Below are 23,721 nucleotides of genomic sequence, written 5' to 3'. Positions count from 1 at the left end.
TAAGCTAACCAAAGAGCTACATGGTTTTACTTGAACGCACTACAGAATCCCGCCGGGGAAAAAAGTACAAAAACCTCGAAAATGGACAAATTACTCGTTTCACAGTGACTTCTGACTTCCACTCATTTCAGAAAAAATTATACGAGTTTTTTTCCATGTGCTGTTTTAAATGCGATCCTACGAATAACTCAAAAAGTTCGAGGAGCTTCGAGGAAAGTATCCGACTCAAGTGCCCAAATAATCCGGAAATGTTCGCATTTAAAAAAAAAGAATCATCTCTTTGCATATTCTTGTTGTGTAAAATTGCCTTGTTGCGTAAAATTCAGGCAAAATTCTAGTGAGCTCTGTTCCATCTTGTTGTGTTTTGTTTTATGGCACACCTGCAGGTGTGTTCAATAAATAAATAAATAAATATTCTTAGTCGTTTTGATGCACCTATCAGAGTATTTCTTTCAAGTTATATTCTTGAAAAATTCTTGAATTATATTATTCGCTGAAAGAATCGAACGTCCATCAAAACAAGTGGGAATCTTAATATTTATCAATCAGGTTTAATTCAATTTTTTTGAAATTTGAATTTTTGACCGTAAAGTCGAGATTAAGCATCAAGGAATGGAAAGTGTTATCCTTTAAAATGATTTTAGAAACAACAAAAACTGTATATACAAGAAAGGATTTCCAAGAAAATTCCAAGGAGACAAAATTCTTCCACGAGAACAACTGTCGGAAAGCAAATAGATATTACGTATTTTAGTATAGTTTATTTTAGTTTAGGTATAGTTTTTGTAATTTTGTATCTCTTCGGTTGAGAGTTCCCTACAAAGTTATTTAACTTCTACCTTTGCTATTATTTACTTACATTAATTTTTTGTCTTTTTTTTAAATTCAAATGACTTGTTGAAATTCATTTTTTATTTAATTATTTTTTCTTCTATTTGTTTATTATCACTCCCATTACTACAACACTCCTTCATAATCTTTTTTTTCTCGAAAATTCTTCTGGAAACTGCCGACGCCAACGCACAACAACCACCGAAGTGGTCTGCCTGTGTACATAGTTCTCGGCCCAGAAGATTAAAACACTTCTTTTATTTCACTCAAATAAATCGAACAAATTAAATTAAATCAAATATCTAATAAGTTCCGCTCTTCTTAATCTGATACACATACATTCTTAAATATTTTATTACTTGATTATTGATAATCGTGTTCTCGGACGAATCATAACAATTTTCTTCATACTCCTTTACAATTAGAAAAACTATGGAACGTCTTAAAATTCAACAATAAGCCGAGATTCTCAGGTCTGGAGGCTACTAGAAGATCTTTCGCGAAAGATTTGACTTTAAACCTTGAACACTAAACCGTTGATAGCTAAAGAACCCAGATCGCACCTTTAAAAACCAACGCAACTAAGCAAAACTTTGAGAAAACCTAAAACTGAAAACTGAAAAGAAAAACTGAAAGAACTTTAAGCAAAACTTCAAGGCTTTCCCCGATATTTAAGTTACTTTAGAACTTAGTAGTAGTTTATTTTCTTAAAAACAGGTTGTAAATTGAATCCATGTCAACACAGAATCATTAATTGAAATCCTTAAAAAAAACAAAAAAATTATAAATAATAAATTAACTGAATTCAGTGAATTCTATTTAATTCCATAAATATATATCGTTGAGCACTTTATGGTAAATATTATTTAACAAAGCCCTGCACTCAGTCAATCTCCTCCTTATTTTGACTATCCGTTAAGTATTCAACAATGATAACAGCAGAAACGTTCCCTCTGCCTCACTGAAAAGCAGAGGAAGTAAAGGAGTAGACTTATAACTTTTAAAAATATCTGCGTTTCCCATAAAGTTTGTGCACAGTGCTAAAACTAAACGAAATGAACAAATGAGCAACTCTAAAAGGCGCTAAAATCCCTTTTCAATCTAATTTTTATTCTAATTAATTAAATTAATTAATCTAATTAATTCTCTTATGATTTGGAACCGAAAAATGAAAGAATTTACAAGAAAAAACAGTCTTACAGCAACAATTCAAAGATCGAATGTATCAAAGAAACCGAGTTCACAAAAACGCTCGACAACGACACCAAACCTTAAAGGTCCTATCGAAAAAAAAACATTTTCCAGCATTTTTCAGCTAATTTCCACAGCTATGTACAGCTGCCATCTATAATCAAAGTAGTGTACATACGGCTCCTCTTGGTGAGTGGGTGAGTGAGTGAGTGAATGTCACTCCTATGGCAAATTAACCAGAATCCATTAGAGAATCTAATCTAGTAGATAGAATTAAATAGGATCTCTAGGGCAAAGCAACGATGTGGAAAAACTCTCGGAAACAAGGTAGCAGAGCGGAAGGCGAGAATGAGGAATGGAAAGAAGGGAAGGGAATGACAGAAGAAACCATCAAAACACCTCAACACACCTCAACTATGTACAGTACTCTGAATTTATTCAAAAGATAGGAGAGGGAAAATAATGCACGAGTTAGCAGCACGCCGCTACTGTGTGGGCGCCATCTGGAGTTCATGAGATGAATGTGAAGTTTTTTTTTTGTTTTCGAGATTAATCTTTCCTTATTTTTCTTCTATTACACCACCAAAAATGTTACAAAAAATTAATGTGCTTTGCTAAAAAAAAAAACAATAAAAACAGAGCACAGATCGGACATGCACCTGCTTCGATCCACTGAAGCCGCTAATGATAAATGTCCGTCGCTGGTGACTCCCCACACATCTCCCTCCCCCGCTCCCCGACGACGTCTTCTCGTCCACTATTCCCCATTCGACGACTAGACACATAGGACATAGGACATCAGCGCAAAAACTTTCGCCTTCAGGTCAAGCAGCGCCGAAGAAAACAGGAAGTGTTCTTCGGCGGAAAACAATGGCAACTCTGAGGCGCTTGGGACCAAACAAGAGTCTTCGGATCCCTCATGCATATTCCTCTCGGTATAATCAAGAAAAAGAGCCAAGAAAATTTGTTACAGTGAAAAGGAGCGAAGTAGTTGTGACCTCAGAACTCTTCCTCATCCTGGTACTCCTCCGATCAATCTCATTACAATTAGAAGGAAGCCTTTGATTTAAGAATTAAAGAATGGGACGGAATGATTACGTATTTGTTTTCCCCTCGCGCATTCATTTTTGTTTACCAAATTGACCTACGTAAACAAACTGGATGAGAGGTGAAAAGAGGTAATTAATGGAATATTTCGTATTTAATACATGACAACTTTTCGATAAGACACAACCTTAACAACCTTTATGACCTTAACTTCTTATTGTTTTGGAATATCGAAGATGAATTCAAAGGGAATAGCTGTTGAAACAACTAGTTACAAGGAACCAGGAGCCATCCGATGATCTATTCTTCTTCGGTGGCTGAAACAGAGCTTAAAAAAACAATTTCTAGTAAGAGAAATCGCTCAGGATTCTCTGAAAGGAAATCTCCTGGTACTGACAAATTTGAGAACGAAAGCAGGCTGGAAAGACCAGTGGAAAGACCAAAGAGCAGTTTCGAACCCTCGACCGTGTGGCTACAACGGACCTCAAATCGACTGCGCCACACCCTCGCCGGCAAATTATATGATATGTAGTATATATTGTATAGTATATATTAAAGTCCAGCGACTTCCGTCCAGGGGAAAATTGTCGGTGACAAGAACGAGAACTACGGAAAACCTTGGCAAAACTTCATAGCTCTTGTGCTCACTTCATTAAGAAGACAATAAACAAAGCTGCTTCCAAATCCAATTGCTCCAACCTAGCACATAACCTGCACTTTTAGATAAAAATTCCTCATAAATCCAGCAAAATTTCTCATAAACCACAAGAGGAAGCTGACATAAAACATAGTCCCTGAGTCTATAATTTTATTCGCCAAGAGAGCCTCAGCCATTTTATAGGCAGCGTAAACCGACAATATTGAGGTCTCTATGGGAAAATATAGGGTTTGGAGTGTAAAATACGAGTATGTGGGTAGCACTTCTCAATCGCTCATGATCCCCGTCGTGAGAAAACGGCGTGAGAAGTGCTTTTGTTCCTACGAGATACGTGAAAACACAACAACTTTGTGCACCATGCACGCTCCGCATTCACGAGCGAACGATAAAAAATCACCAGAGGTTTCCTTACCACCCTATTCAAGTAAAACCGATGAATAAGCTGCTGAGGAGACCAGATACGTTAGAGCGTGCAAAAACGTACGCGTTCTAACGTGCCTCGTAGGGACAAATGCCGTTCCCACGACGTTTTTCAGAACGATAAAGGGGACCTGAGTGACGCTGTGCCCATACTAGTAATCTATGCCTCGAACTCTATGTTTTTCAACAGGATTTCCGTCTTCGTCAATTTCGTGACACGTTGCCTACGAGGGTGAATTCAGGCAATCGCTCCAGGCAACAACAGTAAACTGTTGATTAAGTAAATAAGGGGAAAAGTTGCTGACATTTTGATTGTTGTTTTGCACAAAATATTCATGGAAATTCATAGAGAAATAAAAAAGAAGAGGAGTATACTACGATCCTTTCAGCTATAAACCGCAGCTTTGCAGCATTCAAGGCAATCCACAGATGATCAAAGCGAAATAACGCGCCGAAATTGGCTCAATTCGTCGAGCTGTTTTGCTGTTTTCCTCCACGCAAGCGAAAAATTTATCCTCATGGGAAAAACTGCGAAAGGTTGGATGATTTAGGTTGGGTTAAAGAGGCTAACTAGTGGAATTGTTGCTAGAAAGACATTAATTTCAAGAAATCATAAAACGTTTTTCCCAGAATCCAAACACTTCCTCACATACCACCCTTAAAGATGAAGATGGGGTGCAAAGTAAAATTAATTGCTCATAAAATATGGAAATTTTTGCTACCGCTGTACGCCTACGTACCCTCCGAGCTTTTTTTGATCCTCATAAAAATTCTCACTCGTATTTTTCATTTGCTTTATAGTGAATCTAATGTTTTTATGATTAGTTGGAATTATTAATGCATGATTCTTATTTTTTAAATAAAAATAATAATCAGCTTCTACGCGGATTGTAGAAAAATTTTGAGCCTAAACAGAATTAAATTATTTTTCTACTCGGTTTTTTCTTCTCAATCTAGTTTAGATTTAAATCAAAATTATAATAAAATTACTCCAATTTTTTAAAGGTCGAAAGGTACATTTTTGCTGAACATTAAGCTCTTTGCCCTATTTAGATAATTGTTCACATCTTGTTGAAAAAAGGAAAAGTTTTCACCTAAACAATCCTTTAGCTCAGCAAAAACCTGAGGATTTCCATCCCCAAAGGAAAAAAAATTTTCTGGACTTTCTCTGGAAAAAAAATCAGAGAATTCACAAAGGAACAGGTCGCTTGGATGCGGTACATGGAACATCAAATTCTCAATGGATTGGATTTTTTTTTGGATTTCTTTTAATGCTATCGCCTTCAGGCACTTTTCCTGAAACTCTCTCTTCTTGATTCACAAAAACATCTGTAAGAGAAAAAGCCGGAAAATCCTCACAGATAACAACATTTTTTTGGCAAAAACGCTCCAGAAAGTAATTCTGGGAATTAGCATCGCTTCTATCGTTAAACCCTAAAATTTTCAATCCATGAAAATAACACGGATGCTTCAGAGAAAATCCTTGTTTTACCTTTCTAGACTCAGTAACAGTCGACGCTGAAGCGTTCCATTAGTCATGCAGCCTAGGAGGAGGAAACAATTTCTACTGTGAGAATATTCCGACATACATACACGATCAACAACAACATGCCCACAGGGAAGCAGGCAGGGATGACACAGGAAATCGTGAACACGAGCAAAAAAGCCAAAAAAAAAACTAGTAGGATGATGCAGTTCGCTTTCGCTACCTCTTCCAGACAGTCTCAAAAATTTGATTTCTCCACCGTTTACGATGATATCCCCTTTGATGCAGACAGAAATCAACTTTCACATAAATTATAATAAATTTATAATGTACGTAATTGCACAGTTCTCTTTTTCACAAAAAAAAACGAAGAGATGATAGGTAGTGGAGAAAGACCACATCATTGCGTACTTTCACTTTTTTTGAATGTATCAATAAAAGACGAAGGATAAGGCCTAAAGTGTCTGGCGTCAATCAATCCGTTTGGGACCTGTGCCACCACGGTCACTTCAAATCAGAATCGTTTGGGGTTTACGAACCTGTAACTGGCCTATAACTGCCCGTTTACGAAGCTGTAACTGGCCTGTAACTAACAGTGACGGCGGGGACTAGCCGATGTGTCAGATCAGTGTTTTTATCCTCACAGACAAGTCTGGTACCAATTTATCGCTCCCGGAAGGATGAAAGACTTGGTGTACACTGGGGCGGATTCGAACCTTCGATTGATCGTGCGGACAGTGGAACCCCTAATCGACTGCGCCACACCAGCCTTGGATGTAAGGATAACAGAAATAATCCCTTCAGGTGGCTATGAAAACTAAGAAATTTATGAAGATCTCAGAGAACATACTCGAAGCACCTGTCGTACAGTACACTGCACAGTACCCTTTGCGTTTCGCATCATTTTCATCTCTAGGGTCGAACAATACAAAGAAAGACCGGATCTTTTGCTCAACCGAAGGCAGACGATTTACGATCGATCCGGGCAGAGCAGAGGATAGAAACGTGTACACCAATCAAACAAAATGTGCAAATTGCCGTAGAAGTGGTGCAGTGAAACGATGGCGCTGCTCACTACCTAAAAATATTTGTTTAAATCCTAAAAAAATGGATAAAATGTTTGACGGTATGTGATATAGGCGCTCGACATCAATTCAGAATCATTAGGAGTTTACGAACCCGTGTTTGGCCAAAGCAATCACTTATTGGGGGTTACCTATGCATCAAGTCAGCTCCTTACCCTTCTCAAACAATTCAGGTTTATCAAATTTATCAAATCCAGTAAGACGGAAAGAAGTAGTGGACCTAGGGATAATAGTAAATATATGGATATCTGCACCGCCTCAGATTCGTGGGGTGATGCCTTTAATTATTCATATATTTACTACTATTTTTTATTTCACTAATTTTATTTTTACTACTATTTACTATTTATTTCAATCAAAACCCATCTAATAGGAGCACTGGGCCTATCCGGAGAAGCAGGTGCTGTTTCATGATCCACTCATGGCCAACTCAAACCTACTTGATATTAAATCTTGTTATTTTGGGATTATCTCTCTTAATCATAATATTCCCTTACAACTGTAATCCATGATATCATTTGATGTCATTTTTTAAGACGAGGGACACGAGATGTCTAGCTATGTAATCGGGACGATATTAAAAGATAAAGGATAAGGTTTCTGACGTTAATCAATCCGTCTGGGGTCCACCAGCCACGTTCACCTCAATTCAGAATCGTTTGGGGTTTACGAACGTGTAACTAGGCTTTACAGTGATTTAAAAGCATCACCCCACAAATCTAAGGTGGTACGGGTTTCAGGTTGGTAATGTCTATACGTGGTCATTAGGACGAATCGCAGACGGAGGCGGGGCACAAGGGTTGCGCATTTCAACAGAACCCATCGTAAGAAACAGCGTTCCGAGGTGTTCCGTTTACATTGATGCAGGAGGAGATGATCGGAATCACCCTCTTCCTCACAATCTGCGATCCCGCATAGGCATTACCCGCCTGAAACCCGTACCACCCCGGATTCGTGGGGTGATGCTTTTAAGTCACTGTAAAGCCTAGTTACACGTTCGTAAACCTCATACTATTTTGAATTGAGGTGAACGTGGCGGTGGATCCCAAGCGGATTGATTAACGGCTTATGTCACACGACATTACTAAATGATGCCTTCAAGGGGCCTACCCGATGTGTCAATCCAGGACTAGACCGGATTCGAACGTCCGATCGTGCAGACGCAGTGGAACCTTACCGACTACGCTACACCCGCCCATAGTTCTTGTATAGTCGGTTCAGAACGATATGAAACTCGTGGCAGTTGCGTAGGCGGCTGCGCTCTAAGCGTTGCGGTGAAGCTAGCGGCTGCAGGATCAAGGTGGGACCATCGTGAATCGTGACCGAGCTTCATAACGTTTTGATCCGTTTTTGTTTTCATAACGTTTTGATCCGTTTTGAGCATAAGATTTCTTCTGCCAAGGATATAAAAACACTAGCGTACGCAAGGAACGTTTTGGCGTACTGTAATTCAATGAATGATCACGTCCGAATGAATGAAATGAATATAAAATTGTTGATCTTACTGGATAAAAACGTGACCGGAAATTCATTTTATAAAAATTTCAAAATTATAAATCGCGCCTGCTTTTCCCTAATTTCGACTGCAAAAGCATTAGTGAACTAACGTAAAAATTATTTTTTACTATACAATTATTATTATTTTTTACGTATTATTTTTTTTTAATTCTTATCCATCCAGCTACGTTGAAAAAAAGAAAGTTGAAGTGAACCTACTTTTTAATGAAACTAATAATACACTCAGCAAAACTGAAAAACATCCACGAGCATAAAATTGTCTTCGTTCCTGATGACATCCCTGACATCACTTATTCTACTTCCTTTTCCTTCCTTTTTCCCCTAGTGTATAACTAATCCTTATAAGCCAGTCAAATTTTCAGTAAGAACAGAAAACTGTACACCACTTGGAACTCGGTGAAGTTAGGTGTTCCGAAATTTTAACGTGTTGCCGGGTAGAGGACGGAAATATGGTGTCTAGCCAACCTTCGCATATAAACCGAAAAACGTGGACATTTCCCTCTCTGGAAACGCGAAAACTATCGCAAAATTCCACATTCCATTTCATAAAACGCTCAATATTTACACTTGTATATTTTCCTTTGTAATTATAAGAGTTTTCTATTTTTCCGAGCAAAGATCACAATTATTATCTTAGGGCATGGATAATTGGTATGGAACTACATAAAAGTGGTTAAAACGCTAACAATTAATCGAAACTCTGTGACGCAAGAAAAATCGAGAAATCCCCGACTCGGTTGCCATCGTGAATTTCCCCACAACAAAATCACCATCACAACATCTCGTAGAGAAAAAAAATTCAAGACTGATTTCTGTCTCCAGGGAAGCATGTCGAGTGCCGAATTACTCTGGTTTTGGTAACTTGGTAACAATATTGCTGAGAATGTGGAGAGCCTGGCTGACTCCCTTTAAGGTTACCCTGGAGGGGTTAGCACAAGGTCAGACATTGACATTAGCGGTAGAACTAATTCTAGAAATAAAAGAAATATCCACGTCAATTTTTGTGGATTTTTACAAGGTGATTTTAAAAAAATATGAAAAAGGCTTAGTTCGTTTCAATGGCAATCCCAGTACGGTTTCCAACTTATTCTAGTGATCTAATCAAGTGAACGAGTGGATGTTTACGGTTGTAAATAGGGAATTAGGAAATTTCTAAATTTTCTAAGTCTCTTTTAAATTTTTTTTATTTTCTAATTTCTTTCTTCTGTCCTCGCCTTTTGAATTCATGTAATTTGTATAGAACTAAAAATTTCCAAGTTTGAAGAAAACTGAAAAAATTGTCCCTTGAAAAAAATACTTTTTTCCTATCACTGCTATCGGAATCCTCACAAATGAAAATCCCAACGTCAACTCCTTGGAAAGGAGACAGACGCCACTGAGGAATCTCTGAGAAGACGACATTTGACGTTGTTGTCGCCGTCGATGATAAGCTTTCGCCAAAAATCCGGCAAACTCCGCCAACTCAACGTTGACATCTCTGACAAATTACCGATCAACAAGCAACCGAATACCGGTGACATTTGAGATTTTTATTTTATTTTTGGTGGTGCCTTAATCCTCTGTAATCCAAATGTACATCGGCAATAGGATATTCTTGAGATTTTCAGGCAAACAAAAAAAAATTGCAGGTAGCGGCTGCTTAATCAATTGGAAGAAGAACGAGCTAAGGTTAAATCGACCGTAAAATGACGATAAGAAATGCGGAGAATTTTTCCCGTAAAAAAAGGAAAAGAATAACGACGTTTTATGAAAAGGTCTTAGAAACCGGAATTTGTTTTTTTTTAATATTTCAGTGAAGAAATTCTGCATAGGATGAACTTTTCTGTAACTTCTGACGCGACTCTTCCCCCATCCAAAACACTTACCGCACTATCCACACTGAGATACATGACGTGAGAAGACCGTAGACAGGGTTAGAAGTTAGAAGTTAGCAGAAGTCAGTCAGTTGATTGTCGTTGGTGAATTAAGCCGCCGACCGGATGGTGAAGCTAAACGCTTAGCGTTAGCGAGCGGACGAGAGCCGAGGAGAAGTCTGTGCGCTCTTCCTCCCTCCCCCTCCTCGTCGTCGTCGTGTTCAGCGAATCTCGCTGAATAGAAACCGCAATTGAGGTTCGTTGGCTGAGCAAAGCTAAGAGAGATTTGTGTGAATCGCATAGTCACTCAGCGGGGGAAAAAACTACAACCAACTACTTCATCACAGCGATACCCAAAACACACAATCGGTTACGGTAACGTCGTCGGTAATACGTTTCGCTTGACTATAAACCCCTGTTGAAAAATCCCCATTCTTCACCAATCGCTTAGTCACAAATTGAAAACATTTGTTCGAGGTGAAAACAATCCATTAACAAACATCACAGGATGCTGCTACGATGCCACATTTTGTAGGAATTAACCGCATTCGATTCCTAATGAGAATTCTGCAAAATTTCTGAGACGAGAAAATCTCATAAATTTCCTCCCAATGTCAGTGAAATTCTCCGGGGAATGTATTGAGTCAGTGAGGTAATTCGATGACTACCATTAACCTATTTTTTCTTTACAGAGAATTAGACGATAAATTCAGGTTAGAATTAAATTCACCACAGTACACGTCGCTATTTTCTTTCTGGGCACCGTATTTCAAAGAGATTTAAACCACGGTAGGTCCATGAAAAGCTTATTTTTTACATTTTATTATCTTATTTTTAAAATTCACATGTTTTCAGATGTGCTAATGCAGTCTGCTTTAACTTATACTCCCCATAAAACCGCTCCTACACCACTTTCTGAGGTCAAAAACACCCTCGATCCAGTCCAGTCCCCTCCAAGCCCACTCAGCAGTGACGTCATTTCCTGTCAAATCTCTAAAATCCGGATACCGCATCAAATTTTTGCTATTTGAGAACACAAAAAAAGTAAGGAAATGAAAATTCCGGCGACTGGAGCCAGAGTTTAACTTTAGTGCTTAAACCGAACAACAATAATCGCTCACAAATAATGTAGAATTATTGATGGCTGAAAAAAATCATGGTGGAGGATCCGTCAGATCTTCCAGATTCAAAAATCATTCTCATATAAAAAAGAGAAATGTGAGAATGTGCCGCTATAAGAAAAATAATAGAAGAAACTCTAGCGAACGCTTCTAAACACCTCTAAAAACACTCACGTTGAACATTCCATTACAGTACCCTAGAAAAAGGGGCCTGTAATATTTGACAAATTTTAGAAAATTTCTCTCTCTCCTTCCACTCTATAGAAAAAGCCAAAAATTGACATTAATCCCTCATTTTAATTGCTAATATATCTTCATCCTGACAATGTGTCGGAAAAGAAAAAGGCGTAAGGCTGAGATAAGTGAAAAAAAAATTAATCGAAACGTCCTCATAATGGAGTTAGACTCGAAGAGTGAGTTAAGTGCGTCGCCTGAAGCGAGAGGAGACAGTTTTTCAGGGTTACTTCACACCTCCGCTGCACTTACATCGATACCGCATACAACGTTTTTACCGTAGAATCCAGCAACATTTCTTAAAAGCTTTTTTTTCCCGTAGTTTAAAAAAGTTCGAGACGTCAAAATGTAAAATATTTATATGGGAACTCGCATCGCATCCATAAATGCAGCAATTCTATGTGATTCATGGAATTTTCCATGTCTACGTTTGTTTTTCAAGAAAATAGTGAAGGAGACGACGAGAATCCCTCACAGGAAGATTTTCGCCATAAATAAATAATTAACAACCCACTCTAAAACGTATGTGGATCTCATCAAACGAACATTAGCTCCATTATTCCCTTAACAAAATCCTTGGACGATTATATAACTCTAAAAATAACAATAAACAAAAAAAAACGCAGTAGAAAATTCGAATAAACTTAAATTTAATTCAGTATGACATGTATTATGCATGCTACTGCCTTAGCAACACGTACTGTAATAAATCTTCCTCCAGTGTATGTCTAACGATGAAGATGAAAGATGAACATTTTTGGGGATTACGGTAGCTAAGAAACATTTGTTTAAAAAGTGACATGTGATGGATAGCAAAAGACAAAATTATTGCTTTTTTTAAATCAAATTTCATCCTTCACCTTTTTATTATAAGATTCCTTTGCTTCCAAAATTCTTAAAGCGTCCTTTCCCAGAAATCTTCGTTGAGCTCCTCATTTCGCCTCGCAGTGGTTCAAGAACATCATTTTAAGATCGTTTTACAAAAAAAAAACATTACAAATTAGTTCAATTTCGCACCTAAATGGTTATGCTGAACGTTTTGTTTTCTAGAACTATTTTTGGGGTTGTTTTCTACATCTATATTTAATTTAGTATTCATTTTTTGGGCGGATGTGGTGTAGCGGTTAGAGGTTCCGCTTCCTGCACGAGCGATTGGAGGTTCGAATCCGCCCTGGCGGTCACCAAGCCTTTCCCAGCCCTGCAGGGTCGATAAATTGGTGCCAGACTTGTCTGGAAGGATAAAAACACTGACTTGATCATCGGCTGGCATAACTACACGTTCGTGAACCTCAAACGATTTCTGAATTGAAGTGAACGTGGGGGCGCAGGTCCCAAGTGGATTGATTAAGGCTAGAAACTTTATCCTTTATTTACAAATTGGTTCTGCTAAGGAAAGTTCGTCTGCTTTGGGTTCGCCTGATTCATGACTTAATGAGGATTTCCACCGTGAGGGTAACGTTGCTCCTTCCACATCAATCCACAATAAACGATCAAACTCTTCTTTGGACTTCGATACAAGGCCTGGCCAAGTAGTAATCAGACTGAAAACGGCTAAAATGCTTTCAATATCCCTTTTATCTTTTATTTATCCATTTTTATTTTACTTCCATCTTTTATTTATTCATTTTATTTATTTATTTTATCTTTTACCCTTTTATCCTTTATTCATGTTTTTATATTTGCGGTTTTACTTTTATGATTTGTAATTAAATTTAAAAATTTGTAGTTGATTTAAGAACAATCCAGTACTTTAAACTAGCCATGATATTTTAACATAAATATTTTTATCGCATCGCAAAAAAGGCGCTCCTTGAGTTATATAGAACTATGAAGCTCTGAGGTTCCAATCCGCTTGAAAAACAGAAATACGTTTGATTCCAATCCAGAATCGGTTGAGATTTTTGAACGCCTGTTGGCTTCCAAGGGCAAGCCGATATATCATTTCGGTGTTTTTATCCTGCTAGACAAATCTGGCGCCAATTTATGGACCTCTGACGGATGGAATGCTTGGTTGGCTCGGCGAAGTGTTGAACTATGCACCGTACAGCCCCCACTCGGATATCCTACCAAATGCGCCATTACATACCACCACCCCCATTTGAGTAAATATTACGTATTAATTTATTTAATTATTTACGTATTAATTTTATTATTAATTGACCTTTTAAACCAGATAAATAGGGCCCAGTACTAAATATTAATCTCTAATTTAAATATTTTAAATTTTATCTGACATTTAGCTAATTAATGTGGCAATTTCTGAACAGTACAACCTTCCGTAACCTTAAAGGCATCACCCCGCGAATCTGAGGTGGTGCAGATTTCAGGTGGAGTATTCGTATACGGGATGGGAGACTATGGAGAGGGGGGTGATTCCGTCCATTTCTTCCTAATTGCCGTAAAAGACGGCCCGGAAGATGCGACGCGTGCACGAAGCTGGCGCGCTCCAGTCGAACTCGTTGTAGAAAATGGTGCGCCAGAACGCCCGAAGCCGTATCTTCCAGGCCGTTTTTTACGGCAATTAGGGAGAAATGGACGGAATCACTCCCTCCCCATAATCTACTATCCCGTACACGAATACTCCACCTGAAATCCGTACCACTTCAGATTCGTGGAGTGATGCCTTTAAGTGGTAGATATATGTGTAATGGACCAGAAGCGTCGCGGTCGCGCTAACAAGCACAAATTGCGGTGTCTGTGTGCCATGAAATGAGGATTTATCGCGGCTAAAACTGAAGTTTTCGAAGTAGAGCTGGAAAAAAAACGGTAAATACTTTAGCTCGGGACAACGCGCCGCGCAGTGCCGTAGAATTTTCCGCAAAAAAAAAACGAGAAATGAATTTGTTGCAGAAAAAAACGGAATAATTCTTCATCGGCAACTAAATGATGATGCAAATGGGAAGAACGATAATTCCAGGAATATACGTTGCAAAATAAAAAACTTTTACGGAATTCATGATGCAGAGAAAAAACTTTTTCGTCTCTCCTCAACGTAAAAAAGTACGACTTCAAACCTAGCAAAGTCAAAGAAAACCCACATCAACGATAAATGGAGCGTGAATGCGCATTAAATTCGACTAGACTTTAAAAAAAACTGCACTAAGATTTTAAAAAAATTTAAACAAGAAAAGGTTGGAATCTTCGTAACAGTTGCAGAGTCGATATTAAATTGAATTCGTCCAAAAATATCACTTCCAAGTTTTTTTGGATACATGTAACCTCAATGGTATTTCAAAATTTTAAAATACACTTTTCATTCTTCTTCATAGTAAATCCTGATGAAACTTCTGCTTTTCTGGCTACTTTTTTTCTGAAAAAAAAAATCACGAAGACATTCCTAAATCGCTTTCTTAAAATTATTTGATTAAATTTGTGTGAAAATACACTGAAAATGGACTACTACTAGCAATCCATCGACTAGGTTTCGCTCTTTAAATTTATTTATTTATTTATTTATTACGCCCAAAGGCGTGCCAAGAGTAAGAGGCAAGAAATGAATACAAATAAACATTAGAAAATCCAACAACAAGAAAAGAGTAGAAGCAACAAAAGTACAGTAATTGACCCCAAATTACGGAAAAATACTTTTCCTACTATTTCCTCAATCCTTCCACGAAACTCATCTCCCTAGAATTACGCTTTTACGAGAATATTTCTTGATGAATGGGAAAAAACAATGCGTAAAACTATTTGCATGCAAATCTTGAATTCAAGCTATGGGCTTGCATTATAATGAAACGCGTTGCTCGCCGCTGACTCATCGTTTATACTTCGGATCACATAACTCGTATTGTGGACACCGTTCAGAGGCAACACGCTACGAAATGTGGATTGTTGAGATCTCTCCAACATCAATAGATCGAGCTAAATGTGTAACTCACGTGGATGAGCGTCACTCAAATTCCCTAAAAGTCTAAGAAAATGGCGTGGGAAAAAAAACCCTGTCGTACCGCATCTCCTAACGAGGCAGCTAACAACGTGCCGCGCCTACGGAAGCAAACTTATTCATCGCCTCCGCGAGCGGATAATCACTAAGCTGTTGGAAACTGCCTCCCCAGTTCGCTGGCAATCGCAGTGCGTATGCTACCCTCGCAGACATGACACGTCATTAGGTGCCTCGTAGGGGAGTCCGGTGCACGAAGCGATTTTCTGCGTTTTCCAAATAATTGGAGGGAATTGAGCGTGATCGAGCTTCGGCTCGAGAATTACATTCCTAATTCTATTTATTCGTTGAGAAATTCCAACATCCTCTACTTTTTCGCCTGCTATCTTTAAAACAACCTGGAAATTTCAAAGGATAGTACTATTTCCATGTTTTACCATATTTTCGCTAATTACTCCTCATATCGAAACATATTCTTGGATTACTTGAAAGAAATCCTCTAAAAATATAAAATAAAGAAAAAGAAGAAGAAAAATGAATAAATAAAAAGAATAGCAAAGAAACTAAGTATACTATTACTATTACTATTACTATTACTTGAAAGAAATCCTCTAAAATATAAAATATGTAAAGAAAAAAAAGAAGAAAAATAAATAAATAAAACGAAAAGCAAAGTAACTAAGTATAACTATCCTGAATAAAAAAACCACATTCTCAGCTCTCCTCACATCAACTAGATCCATCCATTTAGTTTAAAAAAGAAGAAATCTAATTTTTTCAAATTTCCAGAGTGGATTCAAATTGTTTTTATCATGTCTGTTGTACACGAATGAGTTGGAGTCATGCGATGGGAGCACTGTACTCGTCTCTTTTTTTCTAATTTTTCTTTTTCTTTTTTTTTTGAATTTCCAAATCCCAAATGTAGCTAATTGAAACTAACTACGAGTAACGGTGGTAGTGACCTTTACGCAATAATGACCTTTACGTAGAATTTAATGAATGGGAACGGATTCAACGTCTAGAAGCGTTACGCTTATAAAATGAGGATGAGAACGACATAAACGAAGTGAACTGAGGTGAGTGAGGAAAAAAAAAGAAAACTATTAGCACTTGTTCTCATAACATGGAACAAGATGGAGGTCCGATAAAACGGGAAAAAATGGAAGACGCAGAAGTATAAACGCACAGTAACTGAAATCACAGCGACAAATAAACTCACTAACGGGACCTCTGATTTAATGGTGTTGATCTTCGTCAACGGCACAGTGCATGTCGTTGGGCTATCCAATCCTATTTTTTCACCTAAATTGTCGATTTCCGATACGGATATTAAACAAACGATTACCAGTTTCTTTCCACAGTTGACATAAATTCTATATTATTATTGTTTGACGCTCATAATGTGCCTTTTCCTTTAAACTTCACAACGTAACTTCAAATTTGAAATCTATCCATCGAAGTTATCCACAGGGAAATTGTGGATATATTCGACCGTAACGAAAAATATCCGAGGATTCATTAATATTCCAACAAATATGTAAGATACAACCGTACCACCGTAATTTCGTTGAAGAAGTCTGGGCTGTTAAAAAGTTGACTAAAGAAAATACCATTACCAATAATTTTCTAAGATAACTATGATGAACTTCATAATACAAATAAACAAAACAATAAAATAAATAAATTTATACATAATAAATTCCACAAGGATTTTTTTCTGGCGCCTATCACCACATTTTCAATTGTTTCAACGGAAAATTTACAAGAAATTAAAATTATAATTAATTAATTTAATTAAATTAATTTACATGAAATTAAGGTGGAACGATTGTATAGACATCGTTGGTCCATAAAAAATCTATCTACAGGAAGGTACCAAACCAACCTTCTAACTGTCCTTCTGCTCTCAAATTCATTCTAGACTTCCCGCTTCTTGAATAGATGCGAAATCGGAGAGTAGACGAATTAAATTCGTCTGAACAAAACTAATATGAATCCCATCTGTCCTGCACATGGTTCTGGAACGTTTGATTACAAAAAAAAATCCGCTTAAAAATTACCTTTTTCAATATTTGTGAAGGAAAATGTCTGATTATATGAGGGATCTTCACCTCTGACGACAGCTGTCTGCTGTTTCGCCCTATTAGAGCCGTAAGAAATTCGTACCTGTAACGAAGCGTTATTGAGAATAAATCTTTTTAAAAAAACGTAGCGGAGCGGTTCAGAATGTTCGAGAAACGTAAACAGAATCAAAGAAAAGTAAAAAAAATGAGAAGGTGAAGAAGTTCAAATAAAAACTAAATGTTAAAAGCTATAAGTTTTGGGGAAACTAATTTTTATCAGATCTCGCGCACTTTTCACTTCTAAAAAAACGCTAACTGGGACCCATCGCCTCCAGCACAGCCACAACTGCACGGGCGACAGATCATTTTGACCTGACTACAAATGGCAGTAATGGGTAGAATTGCGAAAAAAAAGTTGAGAAAAAATAGAATAATAGAACGTTATCTGAAAAAAAGCAACGCAACGGGGAAAGATCGATATCCTGGATGGAACTAACCTGTGATACATCATCGGCGAATAGATCACAACAGTGCAACGAGATCACCTTAAGGATGATCGTCTTCTTCTGTTGACTGTACTGTGCGGCGATTTTCAGCCGTGGTTTCACGGATTCAGCTCCCACGTAGCCTTCATATTGATAGGAACGCGTCGGTTCGAACTGAAATGGATCATACAGGCGGAATAATAGTACGATCAAAAAGTCCCGTGTTCGTTCTTCGTAGGACCCGTAAATTACATTCTGGTGTTTTTTTCCCAGTGTTTGTAGTTAGCTAGTTTGTATTTGAAATAATTTTCCATTCTATCTGGCTCTCTCCGGATATACCGTTCTAATCGATAATAAGTAAATTACTGCTTTACAAATTGTGAAGCGAATTGATTTATTGTTAATCAAATATACGGCTCCGGGAAGTACGGTAGTACGGTAGTATTGATTTGTGGATGCGGTCCGCTAAAACAATTATCCACCGACTCACTCCAGAATACAGTCAGCGTAGAACGGGCTGTCCCGTGCAGATGCGTTGCCCCCATCGGTGGAAACGTGTGTCGACCCTCCTCCACATGAGCGCGACACACTCCTCGAACCTCTTTTTTTTCTTGTTTTGCCGGGTTCTCCCTCATTTCCTCATTTCTTCATTTTCTTTTCCTGCTTTTCTTTCTTTTTTTGTGTATTATTATTTTCTGTTGATTGTGAAAACTGTTGCATCACCCTAGCAAGGTCCTATTCCACTAATTTTGGCGCGCTCTGCTCTTGCCTAGCTCCTAGTTCTATGTTCGCGTATATTAGATTTTAATAATATTTATTTTTTGTCCCATTTTTTCTGTAACTATCCACAACAAGCATATTTCGTAGTAGTGACAAGAAAACTCCTTTTTTGTTGCTTCATAGTCTCCTCTGATGTTAAACAATCTCGTCAAGGATATCAGTTTGTATGGGAAGAATTTCTTCCCATTTATTGAGCAAGGTTTGTTTACTTATTTTATTTATTTATTTTTATTTATTTCGAGTAGTTAGCCGGAGTGTGAGAAGCTCCACTTACAGCAGAACAAACGATAAAAACTATGAGAGAAGAACTTTGCGGAGATCAGCTTAATCCCAGTCATGAACTATTTTATATTTTTTACTTTTTTTGTATTATTATATATTTATATTAAATCGTGTTATTTTAGTTTTTTTTATTTTCAACTTGTAAGAAAAAAAGAAAAGAAGAACTGTGGTAAAAACAAGATGAGAAAAGGCGCAAGGAGCTTGTCGCGCTCTATGGAGACAGACAGCTGCACGCGTTCAACGAAGACGCATAGCGTCTACCTGGTTCAATATGTTTTACGCCGCCTATAAATAATTATGGATGAATGGTAAATAAATAAATAAAAGGAATAAATAAATAAGGATAAGTTTATCCTTCGTCATAGATATTTTTAGCTTCGCTAAGATAGAATAAAATTCAAAACTAGATATTTGACATTTCGGAATATAATTAATCACTTCCAAGCTAGTTTAAGCCTTCTAAGAAGGATGATAAGGACGAAGCGTCAGCGCAAAAATAATGTTGTCCATCTAACAGCATCATGTTGTTTATCAACACTAAAGAAATGTCATCAAAAATTAGAGAAACAAATATTATCCCTGAGCCAGTAGGATTTTTTTTCTCGCGTCATCGGCCATTTTCCCTGTGTGCTCAAAAATTTTGCCTTTTAAAAGTTCTATCCTCCTCCAAAAATAATCACATCCATATGATTTATTCCGTTGTCTTTATTTATAGCTATAAAGGGCATACACCAGATAAACAGGGCGTAGAAAAAGAACCCCTTCCGCAAAATTATGCGCTCATTCATCCAACTTAGTGTCGGGGACTACATATTTTCACAAAATTATGAGCCCGTAGACGAGTTAATTGCTAGTGTAAATGACGTACGTCTTGTTTGTCGATGACAATCTTTGGCCGTGGTTCGTATTTCTCGAATTCATCATCGTTATATTGCCTGAAAAATAGGAAATGACAATATTTTTCCAACATTTCCTATATAAAACAAAAAAAAAACAAGCTCTGAAGTCTCATATGAGTAATAATTTCTTATATGTTTTCCTTGTATAATGTATGAACGTCAAAAATTGTAAATAAATATAAATATAAATAAATATTATAAATTGCAGGAATTCGTGCGGTTTTTGTAGACATAAGAGGATATGCCTTTTAGGAGGTCATAGCTAATTCCCTCTTATTTCTTCCTTTCCTTCTCCTTCTCTCTCTGCCTCTCTTTCTCTCTCGCAGTCTTCTATAAACCTCTTTTTGTAGATACTAATAGAGGGTACTAGTTTGTGCCATCTTCTTGTTTAATTCTGTTTTCTGTTGCAAAAAATAAAAGTAGCATTGTTCGATCGACGTGCTTCGTCAGCAAAAAAAAAAAGAAAATTGTTCAGAAAATTTTGAAAAATTCGAAATATTGCTAATGCTAAGAAATAGTGCAATTTTTTTTTCAAATCAAGCAAAATAATTTTTTACCTATATTTTTGCGCAAAATCAATGATATAGCACTCTCATTCTCAATCACCTTATAAAACCACTTTCTTGGAAGATCTGGAACTGAAAATTTCATTATTTTCGAAGTGAAATTTTTCTATATTTTCGTTTTGAGCGTGACATTTTTCAATATGACATACATTTTCGACGCGACTTTTTTTCTGCTACAAAGAAGATTGTTTTTCAAATAGAAAAAAAATTTGAGATTCACATAAATACGGGCAACACTGACTTCCAGCAAACCCCTTTATTTACTTATTTATTTATATTTTTATTTGTTTATTTAGTCGTTTGTTTATTATGTAGTTTGGTTTCTAAAAATCGAAAAGAACCCCGAACACCTATTTGGCCAAAGAATTGGCACGAAAAGTAGAAAAGGAACAAAATTCACATAAATACATACAAACAACACTGACTTCCAGCAATCCACCTTATCGATTTATTTATTTATTTTTATGTTTATTTGTTATGTGGCCTGGTTTCTAAAAATCGAAAAGAACGCCGAACACTTGTTTGGCCCGAGAATTGGCAAAAAAGCAGAAAAAGGAACAAAATTCAAAAATACATAAATAAAGTTCAAATAATAGCAAAATAAACGAGAAAATTCAAAAATACATGAAATATGAATACAAATAAGATTGGCTTTCAGCAATCCGCTTTATTTATTTTTCCTAAAAATCGAAAAAATACTCGAACACCTGTTTGGCCGGAGAATTGGCACGAAAAGTATGCCACCATGAGGGCAACATTGTAGTAAACATGATGAGAACATCGAATACATAGTCGATATTTAGGACATTTTCATTAGAACATTGTGCCCTAAAATGAAATAAGTAAATAGAGACGAGAGGTACGGACATACGTACATACATAGGACGTCACCGTCCTACGCGCGACATTACGTAACACGAAACGACGACGTCATCGAACAAACAAATCGAGAAGAATAGAGTGAAACGTATTTTGAAAAAAAGAGGGGGAGTTAAAAACGGCAGCACGAGCACTTCACTTTAAGTGCTTCAAATATGTCCACATTGGAGAAATTTTGCAACGTGGACTCACTTGAAATACCTGTGGAAACGTCGGTTTATGTCCTTTCTATGTGTTTTTTCCTTTTTCTTCGGATAAATTTGTCTCTTTAGTGTTTTTTTCCTTTTTCTTCGGATAAATTTGTCTCTTTAATTTTCAATGGAGGGAGTTATCCTCGCATAAATTTTGCTGGAGCAACTCAATTTTTTTTAGTCAAAAATGGCTGGTGACATCGTAATACGGTGCGAGAATTCTTTTTCCATTTGATAACTTTTTTTAAAAGTATATCTTAATATTTTAAGTTATTTTAAGTTTTAGGTTATTTTAAGTGCTGAGACGTTGTAAACAATTGTTCATCAAAATTTGATAAAGTGCAAGAAATAACAAAATTAGTACTGACTTTTTTTCAAAAAAATCACCCTCTCTTAAAACTCAATCTGTTAAAATCTCCCAAGATAGACGGCAGGAACAAAGAAAAGAAGTTATACAAAAAAAGGAGTTAAGAAGAAGAAAAAAAAAGAAGAAGTTAAAGATATCATAGAAATCAAAATTCGCACTCAAAAAAGAATTAGAAACAGAATAGAAATAGAATTAGATATGAAAGAAATCGAGAAGTTAGAAAAAAACGCTCATAGAGAATTATAAGCTTCAACAATAGTATTTTTACGGAGGCTACAGATTCCACAATTGATAAACGATGTAGAATCCACACTGTGGTCCACTTTCAAAAGGACTATGAGCGTAGAATGCGCGGAAAAAAATGGAAAAAGCGAAGAATCTCCGAATTCTTCCGGAAAAAGGGAAAGCAAATTATTTAAGGAAAAATTACCTTTCTACATAAAAACCATCCATCCCAAAACGCACTTAGAAATTTCCGTAGAAAAAACATCCATTCGAAGATTCACGTTGGGTAATTTTTTATGCAGAGAAGTTTCATTTTTTTCTATACGACTTCCCCTAATTTGGGAAATTTTCTCTCATTCGAAAAAAAAGCAAAAATTTTGTCACTTCAAATTCAACGCCAATTTTTGTTCATAGAATTTTGAGGTTCATAGAATTTTTTAGTCTGGGAAGGTTTGCATTTTTGTGACATCCATTTCGGGCCCCGGGTTCGTGGCTCAAACTCCTACTTTGAACCAAATTAAACTAGATGCTGTAAATCATATCAATTACTGTATTTTACTCTTAAACCTCGTTCCATTGGATGCTGGATTTTCCCGACGAAAATGACGAGAACAGGATCGATTCAAGTTGTTAAGGAACGTCTGAATCACCCAGAATTTGTGAGAATGAGAACTTCCGGTCATTAAAAGTGCAAAAGCAAATAAAAAAAGTAATTAAGCTGACGGAGCAATTATGGGAAGTTTCGAGGAGATCCCAAGAAGTTCTTCATCAGTACCGCCTATCGATTGGTAGATCACTTTCGTTCCAACTTAATAGACGGAAAAATTCCCTCCGGTACGTCTGAGTCATAACTACCGGAAAGGGAAAGGGGATTTCACACACACACACGAACAATGGTTATTACGTCCCACGCTTGACAGAGTACATAGGAAGAGTTCGTCCAAAAAAAAAAGTTTAATTACTGTGAAGTAATCATAAGTCTAGAAAAAGTGCTCGTCTCAATTATATCCCTTGTGAATGTATCTGTTAATTAATAACCGCTATTCTTAGAACGAACGATTTTTCCAACGATCGAACGGAATAACATTTTTCACTAGAAATAGACATTTAAAAGCGCTTCTGCAGCTGTTTGCAACGAATTTAATGGCAACGTGCATCCTTGAACAATAATTGAAGATCTTAAAACCAGTATAAATCTAATAGTAATCAACTTCAATAATATTTAAAATCTTCAATTATTGTTCGTTAGATTTTTTAAAATAAATATTTGACAAGAAATTAAATAAACATGAATTTTTATAAAAATTTAATTAGAATTGAATAATTATTTAATAAAGAAGAAATATGAGATTGGATGAGGCATGAGGTTTAACGGTATGGGTCAGAGGTACGAAAGGCAGGAAGACAGGAAACGGCAACACACGAATAGCAAAGAGTGTTCTTTTTGGAATTTCCCTCTAAAATCCTCTTTTTTCTAATTGATGAGATTAAAATATACAAAATATAAAATAATTATAATATAAAATAATATAAATATAAAATATTGGGGTGGGTGTAGCGCAGTCCGTTAGAGGTCTCGCTTCCTGCACGATTGATCGGAGGTTCGAATCCGTCCTAGCGCTCACCAAGCCTTTCATCGCTCCGGGGTCGATAAATT

General features: G+C 36.8%; 1 protein-coding gene across 1 annotated transcript in view; it reads right to left on the bottom strand.

Moving 5' to 3' along the window:
- The window catches only part of RB195_015893 (uncharacterized protein), a gene marked incomplete at both ends in the record, with an annotated part of 60,305 nt that extends 39,122 nt beyond the window's left edge, over nucleotides 1–21,183 (bottom strand). Inside the window, 6 exons of the mRNA XM_064206820.1 lie at nucleotides 16,547–16,629; nucleotides 17,213–17,302; nucleotides 17,388–17,493; nucleotides 17,888–18,049; nucleotides 19,806–19,872; nucleotides 21,110–21,183. Of these exons, the coding sequence (XP_064062701.1) occupies nucleotides 16,547–16,629; nucleotides 17,213–17,302; nucleotides 17,388–17,493; nucleotides 17,888–18,049; nucleotides 19,806–19,872; nucleotides 21,110–21,183 (582 nt within the window). The remainder of the gene's footprint in view (nucleotides 1–16,546; nucleotides 16,630–17,212; nucleotides 17,303–17,387; nucleotides 17,494–17,887; nucleotides 18,050–19,805; nucleotides 19,873–21,109) is intronic.
- Between the last annotated feature and the right edge of the window lie 2,538 nt (nucleotides 21,184–23,721).

This window comes from Necator americanus, chromosome V (genome assembly GCF_031761385.1).
Source record: "Necator americanus strain Aroian chromosome V, whole genome shotgun sequence".
In the NCBI taxonomy this organism is placed as follows: Eukaryota; Metazoa; Nematoda; class Chromadorea; order Rhabditida; family Ancylostomatidae; genus Necator; species Necator americanus.
This window is presented reverse-complemented; position numbering and strand designations above follow the sequence as displayed.